The 15,708-nt window shown below is 34.6% G+C and overlaps 1 protein-coding gene across 3 annotated transcripts in view; it reads right to left on the reverse strand.

The window, feature by feature from the left end:
* Positions 1-1,224: 1,224 nt before the first annotated feature.
* The window catches only part of TCEA1 (transcription elongation factor A1), a 28,920-nt gene continuing 14,436 nt past the window's right edge, over positions 1,225-15,708 (reverse strand). The window contains exons 4-10 of one of the 3 annotated variants that reach the window (XM_075494667.1): positions 9,948-10,035; positions 8,773-8,918; positions 6,827-6,883; positions 5,692-5,846; positions 3,649-3,795; positions 2,606-2,677; positions 1,225-1,555 (exon numbers count right to left, since the gene is read on the reverse strand). In XM_075494667.1, the coding sequence (XP_075350782.1) occupies positions 1,547-1,555; positions 2,606-2,677; positions 3,649-3,795; positions 5,692-5,846; positions 6,827-6,883; positions 8,773-8,918; positions 9,948-10,035 (674 nt within the window). In that variant the 3' untranslated portion in view covers positions 1,225-1,546. Of the gene's footprint in view, positions 1,556-2,512; positions 2,678-3,648; positions 3,796-5,691; positions 5,847-6,826; positions 6,884-8,772; positions 8,922-9,947; positions 10,036-15,708 lie in introns of those variants that run through there. The other 2 variants (XM_075494666.1, XM_075494665.1) reach the window with 2 other exon arrangements.

The following is a 15,708-nucleotide window of genomic DNA, read 5'->3' on the forward strand; positions in this document are numbered from 1 at the left end:
TGCTGAACAATTTTCTGCCTAAAAAATGTTTGTAACTAAACTTCATCTATTTTAATCATTTTTCCTTTAGCAGAAAAGCAACTTTTCCTTCCTTGCACAAGCTGAATGGAAAAGCTTGCTCTATGAAGTATTTACCAAACGCTTCCTGTCTTGCAAAGCTTAAGTGTCATCATACTATTTCCAACTCATTTGTTACAATTCGCACCATCACGCAAAAAATATTCAACATAGAAAATCTTGGTTTTCCTTTACAGTCAAGGAATTTATTCTCCAGGAACTGCACATACTCTTCCCATCTCCCCATGAATTCTTTATACATTGCCAGAATAGACCTCCTCAGCCCCAGGCTTTGATAAATTAAATAATATAAATTTAGGTATAATGAAAGAATTTAATCTCTTCTAAAGATGTTGACATATTTTTCCTTGAAAGCTCATTTGAAAATACTTCTAAACATGTGCACTGTTAAAAAGCAGGCTCTAACAAAGCAGTATTTGTATCATTCCACATATGGAATAGACCGTAACTTTAATAATTTATTCTCACCTGCAGGTCTGATTGACATCGGATACTCTACATCTCAAAACTCAGTTCATGAACAAAATTAATGTCATTTATATGAAGTGAATTTAATATTACCTCCCCAGCCAGTTTATATTGCGATGAACTGGTTAGCTGGTGTTAATTAGGACAGCCTACAACACAATGCCTTTGCTTATTTACAAAGTCTAAACCAAGCCTGGTTGTCAAGCACATTAAGCAGAACTGAACACTCAAATCAGATTTAACCAACTATTTTAAGACATTCCTAGAAATAATACCTACTGATAGAATGTAAAATACATGCTTTGGGCAATATATTGCATTGATCAAAGCTGGTTACATAAACAAGCTTAACTAACCATTGCAAAAGAGGTCATCATATCCACTAATAAGTTTGCAAACCCCATGACCACAAATTTAGTCCTAATTCAGAAACAGTACGTACAAACTAGAGAGTTAACTAAATTGTGATTTAGTTAACAACTGAATTTAATGTAATTAGATGAAGTTAAATACCTTTTCTCTTTGCAAAACTAGTGAACACAGCAGCAAGAAACAAATTCCATTCTTACAAATGTGGAGAGGTAAAATACATATGTGAGGAGCGTGTTTGTTTCAGACCGCAAAAAATACAGTACATTATTCACATAGTTCAAAAAAACCAAGCCAATTGCCAAAATGTTTAATTGGTAAAAGTTTAATGTCAACTTACTTATAAAAATGAAAAAATATTTTAACATTCACCATACAATTGAGCAACCTGGCCCTACTGACTATCAGCTATAGGAAGGCATTTAAGGAAATGATGGTTGTGTCAAAACAAAGGCTAACTTCAGGCATGTATGCAGCTTTAAAACAAACAAAAAAAAACCAAACAAAAAAAACCAACAAAAAAACCCAAAAAACCTCTCATTTGCAGGAAGCTAGATGCTTAGCCTAGTTTTTAAAGCTAATTACAAAATTCTCTTTCATACTGGTCCAGATGTCTTGACAATTTCTTCTTCTAACAGAACTGTCAAAAGAAAAGAATTTTTATGAGATCTTCATACAGCTTATTTCTAAATTTTTGCAAGAAGAAACACAAACATGACACCATACTTAGGATATGGAAATTACTAGTTAAAGCATTTGCTTATATCATAACCATTCCTTCACTCAAGCATGTTTATACGGACACTTTTGTAACCACCACCTTACAGAAGGTTTTAAGGACAAATGAACTTTTCCAGGTACTGCATCAAACAACTTCTAACCTTTATAAATTATTTCGATATCTTGGAGTATAGATTTGAACAATATTCAGTAATAAGATATGTAAAACAGGATGCATAAAAGATTTTTTTTATGCAGTAATCTTAACATATGCTGTGCAACATGGTTCTGCAGAGCTGCAGCATTCCTAACACAGAAAAATAACAGAATGACGGTATTATGCTTCATATTGCATGCTATCACATCTTAAGTTGTAAATTTTACAGGCCTTCATTTCAGTGTTTCTCCACTTTATTGGACTACCAGTGTTCCTCAGCAGCTTTTATAATTCCCAGTTCCTGAACTTAAAAAAATTTAAATCAAGTTACCACTGCCTTACACTTATCCTGACACAGGAATATGGCAACAGTCATCTCTTTTTTTTATCCCCCCTTCTTTTCAGAGTAGCAAAAAATCCAGAAAAAAAAACAACAAAAGGTCTAAAAAGGCCTATTCCACTCATCGAAGCAGAGATTAAAAATAGTTAGAGTATCTTTGGGTGAAGAAAGAGAAAACACAGTGACTAACTTGCCACGACTTTGTATGGCAAAGCAGTATTGTAACTAAATGTCACAAGGACTAAGTCAATGTCCTGACTTCTCTCCCCTTCTACTTGTGCGATCTCACACCTTCAGTCAAAAATACTTTTCTAACCTAAAGCTATTTTGCAATATCAACATGTAATATCATTAACGGGCTAAGAAATAACCAAAAGTCAACAGAAACTCATTTGTCATTTACTGTAAACCGAAATTAAGCACAGAGCCTGGCTGTCTGCTATCAAATATGCAGAGCAGTCTAACAGTCTTACCTTCCATCTGTTTCCACATTCATTACAGACAACAAACGTTGTCATGGGTTCATCAGCACTGCGGGTTTGAACCTTTGGCAAAGGCAAGAGCCAGAGCAGAAGAGGAAAATTAGTCTCTCTAACTTTTGTTAGTGTGTGTTCAATGTAAAGGTTTAAAATCAAAGTTTAACATTAAGGAAACACATTTGGATAAAAATACAAGTTAACTTTCCGTATCAATTGAAATTGGTTTTTTGTCTAGACTATAAAGCAATCATAAACTTATGTTTTGACAGATTTAGTAGCACTAAAATACCAATTTCGGCATAGAAACTGAGCGCATACTTCTAGGAAAAGATTCTGCAGTAAAACTACATGTTCAGTACAGTTTTACATATATTTACTGATGCAAAGGCTTAAAAGTCTCATGACTGAAAAACAGCTTTCTACTTAAAGCATCTGATATACAGTATTAAATTATAAACGCAGCTGATTCTATGATCAAAATTACATGCCCTGAAGCACTGCTAAACAAATTAAAGCACTTTTTGCACATATTTCCTAATGAAAATACAAAAAGGTTGTAGGAATGATTGTAAATCAGGGTCTAGTGTTAGTCAAATGGTAGATTATATATATATAAAAATATATATGTGTGTATATACATGTATGTATTTTATATGTATCTATCATTATTTTCTGCTATTTCTTTCTGTAAAGAAAAGTTTACACACATTAAAAACAGTAAATTAGCTCTCCTCCACATAAATCCATATTAATAAGATGTAATAAGAATTAGCAAAAACTCAGCATTGCAAAGAAACTAACGGCTCAGGCAATATAGATAGTCAGCTTGGATTTACATAAAATCTTTGGTAAATTAATACAACAAACATTTTTTATGTAAGCACACCTAAGTAGATCCAACTATCTTCACATATTTTGTAATTTGTTAGCATTTTGTTAAAAGTTCATTTTGTAATCAAAACTTTTTTTCTCTGACAATCTTTATATAGGACTTAAGCTTTGAAAAAGGAAAATGAAGAGTCTGAACAACCATGTACCTGGGTGTATGTACAGTTCTTCTTTTTGCACTTGCCACATGTAAACAGATCAGTTTGGGTACCTCCTGTTTTAGCCATCTGGTGCTCTCTGATAGCTTCTTTGGTCAGATTTTTGCGCATTTCTTTCAGCTCATCACTTGCCATTTCCTGTTATGGGCAAAGAGCAGAGAGAGTTTACTAGAGAGTTTTTGTTTTAAACAAGTTGTTACCACTGTGCGAGTACATACCATTTTTGATTTAGAATCCATGAACAACAACTCTATTGAAGGGCAAAGTAATTCTACACATTTTTAATTTTGCAAGACTTAAATTGGGATATTTCACAGCATAGAAGCTACAAAAGGTTAAAAATGTTCTTTTTTTTTTCTACACAGCTGGAAAATAAAAATCAGTAAAAGTTACAATATCGAACACCTAGAAACACTTCTATGCAAATACATTTCTGAAGTTCAGAAATGTAATAGCGACAAGGTAGAAGAGTTCTCTTAAAAGTTCTCTAGAGAGGAGGGAAAAGATCATCTCCCTAGGTTAGATCCTTCCATAATTATCTCATTGACCTACAGAAGATTATTATAGGAAAAATTTACACTATTTTGACTATTTCCATATTTGTACTGAGAAAGACAGTATAGCCATAATTTACCATATGTTACCAGAAGTCATATACACTTAGTTTCAAAACACTAACCAAAGAGCTCAGATTCATCGATTTTCTTTTTCCTTTAAAACAGTTCTAGTGTGCAGATCTCCACAAGTAGTCAAGTGTGCACAGCAAAAACAAGTTGTTCCATTTTTCTTCAATAAAGTTTTACTTCACATCCCATGTGGATGGATGTGAAGTAAATCTTGGATGTGGAATGCAAATCTTGTATTAATGCCATTTCCCTTTAGAAGTAATCTTAACACTAATGGGTTTTTTAGCCATTAAAATTTTAATCCAAGACTTAAATTAAAACAAAGAATGGGCACTGGACAACACAAAGTGTATGTTTGTGTGTACACATGCACAAACACGTAGAATGAAAAAACTCAAAATATGCACTGAAGATACAATCTACTTTTCTTTACACATTCCTTTATCAGCCTCTGTTTGCCTTAACCTTTACGTAAAGCTAAAGAAAACAAAACTAAACTAAACCAAAAAACTTTCCTTTAGAATAAAGCTAATAATAATTTTCATTACTTGATCAGAAGTTTAATTTCTTTCAGTATCCAAGATACTCCTTTATGCCTGATTTGGGGGGGGGGGTAGAATCCACCACATACAAGCAGAACTACAAAACTGAAAGCAGATGTTAACCGTGCTTTCGTTTTTCTCTCCCATAAAATCTAATTTTTCATTTGACTTCCTAGATTTACTTTGATTTCTAAAGACAGTGAGCATCTGAACGGGACACATTCAAGTGTCCAAAATGTTCTTTCAATAACATAAATTTAATTTGATTTAAAGGGCAATTCTCCTAGCTTCTTTCCCCTATCATTTCTGGCTTTTCCTATTTATTGTGAAGAGTTTCCTTCAAAATCACTTGAAGTATTGTCAAATTTGAGATAAGCTTTAAATAAACACTGAAAATGCCAACAGGAGAGGGACTGATCTTTAAAACCCACAGTGCTATACCTTGCACAGGAGTATAACAACAGAGGTTAGCATTTGAAAAACAAATGGCAAGACAGGCTAACACTTACATATCCAGAAAGGTGAATGGGTAAGCAGCTTGGAGTTGCTAGCCAGACATATTTACATCTTCCTAAACTTAAAAAACTATCACCGATATATCATGTGGCCTTTTAAAAACGGCACAACATAGCATGTGTCAGGAAATTTACACGCAACAGCTCACCTGCCTCCTGACTTACAGACAAAACCAGGTATTTCGGAACCATTAACAGACACCACTTTCATTCCCTCTGCCCCAGTACAGCCCTGTAATTCAGACTGTGCAAGCCACAGTCTTTCAAAAGTGCAGGCAGCTTAAATAAATTATTTTTATGGCTAGGACATAAGTCCAATAGGGAAATAGTTCAAGCCTTTGCTTTACTTACCTCTGCCGTCATTTTGGCAAACTTGTCAGGAGGAATGTTCCCACACAACACATTTTTCCTTAGGTTAGGATTCTTTGCATCCTTGAGATTTGCTATTCTACTTCGTACCCTATTTTTGTATTTCATATCGGTGTTTTTTAATTCTTGAAAAATAGGTGCTTCGGATTTAAGGAAGAAAACATTAACAAGTAAAACAGAGTACTATAAAGGATTCATTTTGGGGGGCAACTTTTCTAAAGCAATGTACTTCTCCACTGTTGATCAAGTCCTCCCCCGACCCCAACCAACAGTTACTTTCCTGTTCAACACAGCAGACTTCACGTCCTTCTGAAGCCTAATCACAGTTCAGCACATGGTCAGTGAAACGTGAATTTTTGGGTAGTAGGATCTCAACTGAAATTCTAAAAAGTCACCCATAAATTTATGTCCGATTCCTTGACCTCATCCTGAGGATTAATTGATTTCTAAACCAAATATTCAAACACTGGCTGCTCTCTAACAGAATTTTAAAACAGGTTTGCAACAGAAACAGGAAATTCCTTAACAGGAATGACGGCTGACTGTAATTACCGAAGGATATCAGCAAGTTAGAATCATGAAGCTTAGACTACTTCTATGCTTAAGAATACCTCCACCAAAAAAAAAAAAAAAAAAACCAACTAAAATAAAAAGAAGGCCAGACCTCTGCTCTGTAACTATTCAAACACTGCTACCAGAACAACCCTTTTGAAAATTCCATTTGAACCTGTAGAAAATGAAATAAAGACATCAGAAAAAGATTAAAACTGTTAACAAGAAAAGATTTAAAAATAACACAGACGAGCCCAGCATTTTATGTCAGAATGCTTCAGTAAGATATAATATTGCTGCTGCAAGGAAAACATATGAAACTGAAAAAAACCCCCACACACTCACCTACACACATTCCTACATGTTTTAAGGCAAATCATTTAGGTTGTGCTGGTTTTTTAAACACTAGATTTCTGCACTGATGTGCTGAACACAGTGTGCTATTTCTGTTTTAAATGAAATTAGAAAACATTCAATATATAGATCAAGTTAATTAATTTTAACATTATCAATGCTTTTAAAAAATACTCTTGTGTAGACCACATAGATGTACCACAAAGGATATCTTCTTCAATCTGAGAACCCAGCTCTTCCTCATCAGCACCAATAGCAATGTAATCATCTGAGGAAAACAAATATTAAAATATTAGCAACCTGACAATCTCATCAGTGTTCTATACCCCTGAGAGCCCATTCGAAACTCTGAAACTCAGCAAATTATGAACCAACTGCAGTGAATTTTCCTTTTGTATAGGAAATGTTAATTTACTATATACTTATTCTTTCAAAACTTTGTTAATATATTGGAAGAACAAAAATAAGTGAAATGAAGAGCAACAGAAGTTTAAAAAAGTAGAACAACCCTACATCTTTCATGAAAACAAAAAATTCTGACATCTAATTGCAAACACAAGTAGTAACAAAAAACTTTGCTATACAGAAAAAAATTTAAATATTCTAACAGGCTTGGAAAATACCCATGTCCACAGCATATCTGTGCGTAGAATAGACTATTATAAAAAGAAAATATTTTGTATTGTGTTTCAATTCTTTCAGTCCACACAATACAAGTATAAGCAATTAATGTTTTGCATGCATGAGAAAGATTTCACTAGAAACATAGTAATTAAATAACAGAAACAATATTATTAGATATTTTAAAAAATGCAAATCAGAGATGTGTCATAAAACATGTAAATTAGAAGAAATAAACCATAGCAATCTTGAAGACAATGCAACACTTGACCTAATATGTCTCAAGATAACTGTTTACTGTTTCTGACCAAAACCCTTACTAATAAAGACAGCTGCCTTTCCAAGATAGCTTAGGACAAATTAGATACTGTGTTTTCCTTCTTCTCATTTTAACATGGGCGTACTTCAATGAGTAATCCAAACACGATTTCTCCTTCGATCTCGTGCAGAAGGCCATAAAACCAGAAAATAACCTTACTGTTTGAGACTGGCATTCAACCATGGATGATCAGCTTACCTGTGCTGTGGAAAGTAACACAGCAAAAAGAGTTCTTGGAAAACTAGCTAAAATTAAGACAACATAGAATTATGAATACTAAGATGCTGTATGCAACTTTCTGGTCACAAGTTATTTTAGAAGTCTATGAACTACACATATCCAGAGGATCACAAATTCACCGTCTTTAGTCAGCTTTGATTACTGTCTATATCTGAATTTATGTGAATAAAAAGAAGAATAAAAGAGTAAAGAGTCATCCAAAAAAAATGGATGACTCGGAAATCTGCTTACACTGGGTCAGGTTACACTAAGCTAAGAACAGAGGAAGGAACAGGAGCTGGGTCATAAGTTCTGGTAGAAGAGAAGGACCCACAAGGAAAAATTCAGGTCATTCTGAGGAGTCCAACTTTTAGTTTGCCCCTTATCTAGCGTATCATTCAGTTTGTCAGTTTAAAGACACCCAAGTGTACATGAGAGGGCAAAAGAAAAAAAAACCCAAACAGGCAAGGAATTTACAGATGCCCAAAAGGCATGAAGATAGAGCGATGCAAGACTCTCTTATTGTGAGTATCCCAATGAAACCTCAAGATTACATCAAAACAGAAAGGCAGCCTTCAAAAACCAAAATCTGAAGGCCCACAGGATCTCTGGTGTAAGAACGGCAGGCAAATATATAGTGGCACTCTCAGAAATAAGACAAAAAAAAATAGCAGCTTCCACAAAAAGATTTAAATGAAGCATTAAGGAGGCAATAACCTTCCTGAAAAGATGTTCCACTGTATGCAAGATAGCAGATGAACGTAAGCCACAAAACGTCCCATATCATCAGCAACAAAAATGTATTTCAATACATTCCCATGCTGTCAAGGTTACTCATTACTTGCATCCTGGGTGAGCTGGCCTATGGGTATATACACACAAATGGACATAACCAGGGTTTATTTCACCTTACAGGGCAGAAGAAAAATAAACTGGGAAGGACTGAAATAGAGAAGAAGGAAATAGTTAAACTTGAAAATACAGTCTACAAAGCTCACCTCCTGTTCTGAGAGCTGCAGAGAGCATTTCTCTACATTTCACTCGTACAGAATCCGAAGTGCTTGGAGCCCGGGGAAAAGAAGGGATGAAAGAATTTGAGGGAGCACTACCCTCCTCCTTCCTGCCGCTGGAATTGCTACTTGAACTGCTAAAAGAAAGGCAAAAAGAAAACTAGTATTAATGTTTTTCCCCCCTTTTCAAATAACTTTGTTCCAGGGCAAAACATAGGTCTTTTGCTATATCCATTTGATTGTATTCCAAAAAAAGAACACGGACCACCTTTTAAAAGCTACTTATAGTTCTAGAGGCAATACAATTTTAAAAGTGCTTTTAGAATATTCACCAGGGTATTCCACACAATAGAGACACATTGTATGTCATTCCATTATGTGGCATATAACTTTTAATTCTCAGTTCTCTACATTAACTTGAAATCTACTTTTCCCCCACAGAACTTTACTTTAAAAAACAGTGAAGATACATCATACTAACATTCCGTCTGCTTACTGTACTGAAGTGCTACCATGGTCACAAACAAACAATTAATGTAGCTTTGCAAACTGTAAACCAAGAATTTTTCAGCTTGCATTAGGGCAAATGGTTAGAGGTTAAATTTCAATTTGAAAATGGCTGCTGGAAACAGATTCACTAAAACCAGAAATGCATAGAGGAAAACGGGCTCGCAGATACTATTCTGCAATGTTCTTCAGCTCCTATAGTGTCATTAACATGGGGTCATTTTTCTGATAACATATATTTTGTGTTTACCAAAAAAAGTGCAGAATGAGATTGTTTATTAAACATAAGAGCTAACAGACAAAAGAAGTATTCCAAACCTCCAACACATGCAATTACCACAAAGCTGTGACTGCAAGTTGTTTTACAGTTCTCAAAGCTCAATGCTAGTATTGAGAGAGGAAGGAGTTTTTGACAGATAAGACAGATGGAATAAACAATAACTAGTTTGTCCATACCTTGACCTGTGGCTTTCATTTTTTTTAATGTCAGCAGCAGCAGGATTTACTTAGCTAACACCACACCATTTCTTGTACAATTCTAAGTATTTCAGAAAAAAATGTGGAAGCAGTCTCTAACGTGAGAAATTTGGACCTAATAGTTTAAGGTTAATTTATACTGAGTGAGATTATTTGTATAGTCATGAAGAATTAAGCACCTTTCTTCTCTTGCTTCAGGGCTGTTTTGTGAGGAAGATGCAGGCTCCTTTTTCTTATCTTCAGAATCTTTATCCGTTGAAGGTCCATCTGGAAATACAAAACATGAGAAACTCTCTTTTACCCAGAAATAGTAACCGATTTAAAGCAGTGGTAAAATATCTTTGATGATTTCTCCTGAACCAGTTGGAAATGCTATCAGCTCCCACTCTCTGCTTTGACCTTCTCTTGCAGTACAGCCTTCTACTCCCTAACACCTTCCCCAACCCAGCAAATGGAAAATATGACAACACTTCAGATCCTTCGAGTCAAGTCCAGCATCTGCTTAAACCGGCAGTGAAGACATGATGAAAATGTAGACTTTCATGATTTATTTTTGCCAACTCTGCTGCATGAGGTAGACAATAATTTCTTAAACTACTGCATCAAGTCTCTGGAGTTTGTCTTCCATGTTTTAAATATAAGCTCCTACTAAATATATGTCATTCTTTTTAATTATATTCACAGGATTTCTACCAAAGGACTGAACCAAACACAACTGTGGTGTGAAAGCTACCATGGTTGCCAAAAAAATATAAAGATCATTTTCATATGCTTTTGAAGGAGTTTTCCAGACATGCACACAGTATTTTCTGTGATAGCTCTTAAATTATTTGCCTTACTGTTTAAAAATATTTAAATTTGCCTTTCCCATACAGGCCATGTTTAATGATGATTTTATAAAGAAAAAAGATGAAAGCCTTTATTAAAAAGGGCAATCACAACATTTAACTTTAGCCTAGCAAGAACACATACACCCTTCCACTGTAAAGAGGAATTCAGAGAGGCTAAATTGAGCTTCTGCTTTGATTTGCTCTCTAGAAAGGCTGACTCTCTCCACTGCCTACAGAGAAAGCCTAGCGCGGTTGGCATCACTCACTGACAGTTAAGATTTTGTGAATTCCTCTCTCTAAGCCCTCATAAAGCTGCCATTACTCTTCTAAATCTGTAGACTATATTATTGGGATAAGCATATATTGCAAACTTTAAAAAGAACTAAAAACAGTTCAAGAAAAGGAGGGAAATCTGGTAAGGCTCAGTCTTTCCCACAAAGATGTCCTGAACTAGCTATCTAAATCCTTGTTTAAGCATCTAAAAGTATCCTCATTTCCAGAAAAGCCCCATCCCCACACTTCTCAGGGGAACTTGGTGGTACAGAACACACAAATTCAGGTCTCTTATTCAAGCACTGAGCTTTTTTTTTTCCCTAGAGAGTAGAAAATTACTGTACTGGCTTATTTTTAATAGGAACAATTTGTATTTAAAGGTACACAGAAAATATATTAAACTGAACAGGATTTTGATCCTTTCCTTAACTTTTGAGTTAAGGAATTTATCAAATCAAACATCACTTTGTTAAAAAATCATCATCACAAAAGGAGACCACAGAGACAGCCGTACTGGATCAGACCAAGCACCCATCTACTATCCTGTCTCCAGCTGTACTTAAAAGGAGATGCCTACAAAACAGTATAGGAACCACACAAGCACACAAAGATACTCTCCAGAGTATTTCCCCAGCCTTCACAAGCTTAAAAGTTTAGTGATTTCCTCACCCACTGTTTGTAAATTTGTATCAATCCTTGATAAATTTCTCCATTAAAGAAAAAAAGAAAAATTAAACACAGTAGATGATGCACTTGAACCCACTGTCTTTAATAAGCTAAAGGTGTTATTCAAAAAATCCTAATAAAGATATCAATTCAACCAAGTATTACTTATAAAAAAGTAATTTCACTAAGAAAGCAAATGAGGCTGTCAAACTGAATGGATCACAGAAGTTCTTTGCTATGATACCTAAAGTGCACAATACTCAGAGAAAGAAAACAAACGCCATTTTTAACATGCATATTCACATGACTACTCTCTATGGCAACACATGCTCACATGATATATAATTTTTAAAAAATATTCTAAATATGCATGTAATCTCATTTACCCTTATCATTTTTTAGGTGCATAATCATTTTTGTCAGGGTCTTTAAGACAAACTGATAGATCAAACAGGTATCCTGGGCTACAGCTCAGGTTCTGCAAAGCAGCACAGCTGCCTTCGAGCGGAGCTCTGCTTCAGCCCATTCACTTCTGTATTTTTTTCTGGCACACAAGTTGTCAAATTCAGAGTTGACCTAGGTTATCTCCTGCTTCTTTTGCATCAAATACACTGCTATAGTATAGCTGGCACCTAGTTTTAGTTTATCAAACACTTCCATTTAGCCCAGCACCATTTCATCAGAGAAGGCAGGCACCTGAGAACATCTGCCAATACCCCAATTGCTTCTTTCACTTATGGAGGGAAGGGTATACGTGAGGCACGGGGATAAAGCAAGAGGTAAAAGCACAGCTCTTCCTACACCTGCAGACCAGTCTATGCAAGCATTTCTCAAACCAACGTCAAACTTCAGCAGCTGAGACAACTAGACCATCTTCAGCAAATATGTCTTCAAAGCTATAATTTCTTCAATCAGTTAGAGAAGAGTTTATAGACACTTTTGTTTAATCCACTTTCAGAAATCTGAAAATAAAGTTAACAATATTCTCTGTTTGCTCAAAATATTCTCTTAAGTGTTTAAGTCATGCACTCTTATGGATCATAAACTGGAAAGCACCAAGAATACGAGATCCAGTGTCAGGCAGTATTTATTCTTAAACTCACACATTAATAAGGATTTATTTTACTAAAATACTGTATTGATAAAAGAACAGAATGCAATTAACAGCCTGCTAGAAAGCATTTCAACTGTCCTCTGGGGAAAGGAAAAAAAATTATCCTTGAGAAACTACAAGTCCCTACTAATTAAATTATTTTACATTCAGTGGCCAGACTCTTAACGCAAAGGAAAAGTGACAGCTAATGGGAACTACAAACAACCACAGAAATTCTAACAAAGACAGACAGAAAAAATGGCCCTTCTGTTAAAGATATTTAAAAATTCCAATGAGCAAGTGATTCACGTCCGGAAGTCTATAGAACATCATAAATATTTATATAATACAAGTTACAAGTTGCTTTAAAGAGGCACAATTACTTTTTCAACTCCATACAGCTATTAAAACTTACCAAAACTGTTTTTCAGAAACAAATTGAAATTGTCATCAATTTTATGACCGAAAATTGAAACTTCGCAGTTTTAGCTACTGCAGCTTCAGAAGGCCATAAAAAAAATTAAGCTTTTTTTTTTTTAAATAAGATAAACGAATTAATATTAATACTTATTTAAAATACAAAGAACAAGCTAGTAACATGAATTGACTATTAGTCATTGGAATAAGACTATCAAATTCTGATTACTCCAGTGTAGTTTCTCTCTGGGACTTACAATTAATTTGAAAGATACTTTACATTTTCCAGTGAGATAATCTCTCCAGGGTAAAACATGACATGACAGTGTTCTTTGTTACCAGAACAAAATTTTTAATGTTGTAATACATGGCCAGAGATAACATAATTAATCTGAATGTCAGAAGCCATTAATAGCTTCATCGTGCATTCTTCTAATTATGTTAGAAGTGAACTCAAGACATTGGCTAGTAACAAGAAAAAAATTAGAAAATAAAAAGACATAATGTTATTAATTTATAAATTTAATTTTAAATTACAATTTTTTTTAAATTAAGAATTTTTCAGTAATGTTAATGAAAGGTGGCTAGTTATTCCCTGGAAGCACATGAGAATTTAATTTAGTGGGTAATCTATGTTACTGATTCAGATATCACCACCAAAACTTGGAAAGTTTTCTGAGTATTCAGTTTAAATAAGTTAAAGAAAAGAGATATGAGAAACAGGTAACAGCTGGCATAGTCATTAAACAATGACGCTCATATTTAATAATTGTTTTGGTCCCATCTTCCAGTCCCTGACCAAAATAATCTTGAGATGCACAAGCAGTCACGCTTGTCAGCAATTCCTCTGCAAGATGTAGTAAGACATGAAGGTAAGATCAGAAAAGCTTCTTCCAAGTAGTAGCACAGGGAGGAATAATATCTAAAATCTATAAACAAACAACAAAATCATGAACTGTTTGTCATTTTAAAGACTTTTTTATCATAAGTGACAAAAGAGCATGACACATTAACTTCTTTGCTATACGTGTTTTTTCTCCTATACAGTATGATGTAATTTGCATCATGTGTTATTATCTCTCCATTGATAATCCTAACAAATTATAGAACTACTAATTGTACATGGAACAGTTCTGAATATGCATTTGACAGGAGGTAATTTCCACAGCTCATACTTGATATAGAAACGAAACTACTGAAATTATTTTTGCACTTGATTCTACTTGATATCTTGTAAAGACATGTACTTATCAGTAGTAAACAATATTTTTAAACACTATTAGACTGTAATTTAGGAACTTGTTTTGTCAGTAACAATTTTTTTGAGCAAAGCCAGTAGGCTACTAGATGTTCTTGAACAACTTTACCTAATGACAGCATTAACATACATGTAACATAGTCCTAGACTGTACCAGCTTGCTCCAGTAGAATCAAACTCAGATTCAAAATAACAAAGGATTGTACGAACAAAGTAATCTTAGTAAAACACTTCTGTGAAGTCTGACTCGTGTTATCTTCTCTTCACAACATTAAGCACTTAAACATTATTTTAAAATAAAATTACTCAGGCATGCACACTTTTTTTGAAATAGGCATTTCAAAATGTTCGTGGCCCCATTTTTAGTTTTTATTACTGGCAATAGATGATCCCACTTGCACTTAATGTTAAGATTATTGTCCAGTCATTCTGCATTTCCAGTTCAGTACATAAACTTACTGGGGTTAAGTTTACTTAGTTAGAGGTCTGGACATTCTTTTTCACTGTATACTCTTAAGAGTTCAGTAAGTAATTACTTGTGACTGAGAACGTTAAATTCCTTAAACAATTTGTTGTTGTTTTTTTAATATAAAGGAACACTCCTCATAACATAAATGTGTACGCATAGATTCATTATCTGCATAGCATACTCTATATACTCAGCTACTTGGAAAAACAATCATTATTTGCAAATCCTGTGTTATAACGGAACAGTAATTTATTCTGAGAGCAGAATTTGCTTCCTTATGTAAATTGTGACCAACTCAGCTGTGTGGTTTAACGTTCTTACAGCAACATCTGAAAGCGATCTTCCACTGTATCTCACTCAGTGAGTCACTTCAGACGACACGTGCAAGCCCTCTGCTGGGCAGCTTCCGACCCCCCTGAAAAACCATAGGTAACCTGGCATGGCTCTGGTCAAGCTATAAACATCTGGTGAGTCACAACCTTACTTCAATTTCTTCTCATGTTTCCCATGCATTCTTAAAACCTAAGTTCCAATGGCATTCAACTTAAACAGTACATGCAGCCTGAACAGTCAATGATTCTTGCCTAAATTCAAAATGTCATTTATAAAAATAACTCACAAAGACTTCAGATCTCTGAGTACAATGCTTGGTACGATTAACAGCTGTCCGCTTCTGTTGCCATCTTTGATCCATACCATTTTACATGCACTATAAACAGCATAATCGAAACTGATTTCTCAAGCAGCTCAACATATGGTATTTCGTATTCTTCTGAGAAAGTCAAAACTAATGATAAAACAGAATAAGAGTACTTTGTAAGATTCCCACCCATACTTCGCACAGCCCAGATACCCTATCTTCCACAGTTATGAGACTTTAAGTTCTAATGAATTACTGAGCAGTGAAATGAGAGGTGAAACATTGGCCCTACTA

The sequence above is a fragment of the Mycteria americana genome, chromosome 2 (assembly GCF_035582795.1).
Source record: "Mycteria americana isolate JAX WOST 10 ecotype Jacksonville Zoo and Gardens chromosome 2, USCA_MyAme_1.0, whole genome shotgun sequence".
Lineage (NCBI taxonomy): Eukaryota > Metazoa > Chordata > Aves > Ciconiiformes > Ciconiidae > Mycteria > Mycteria americana.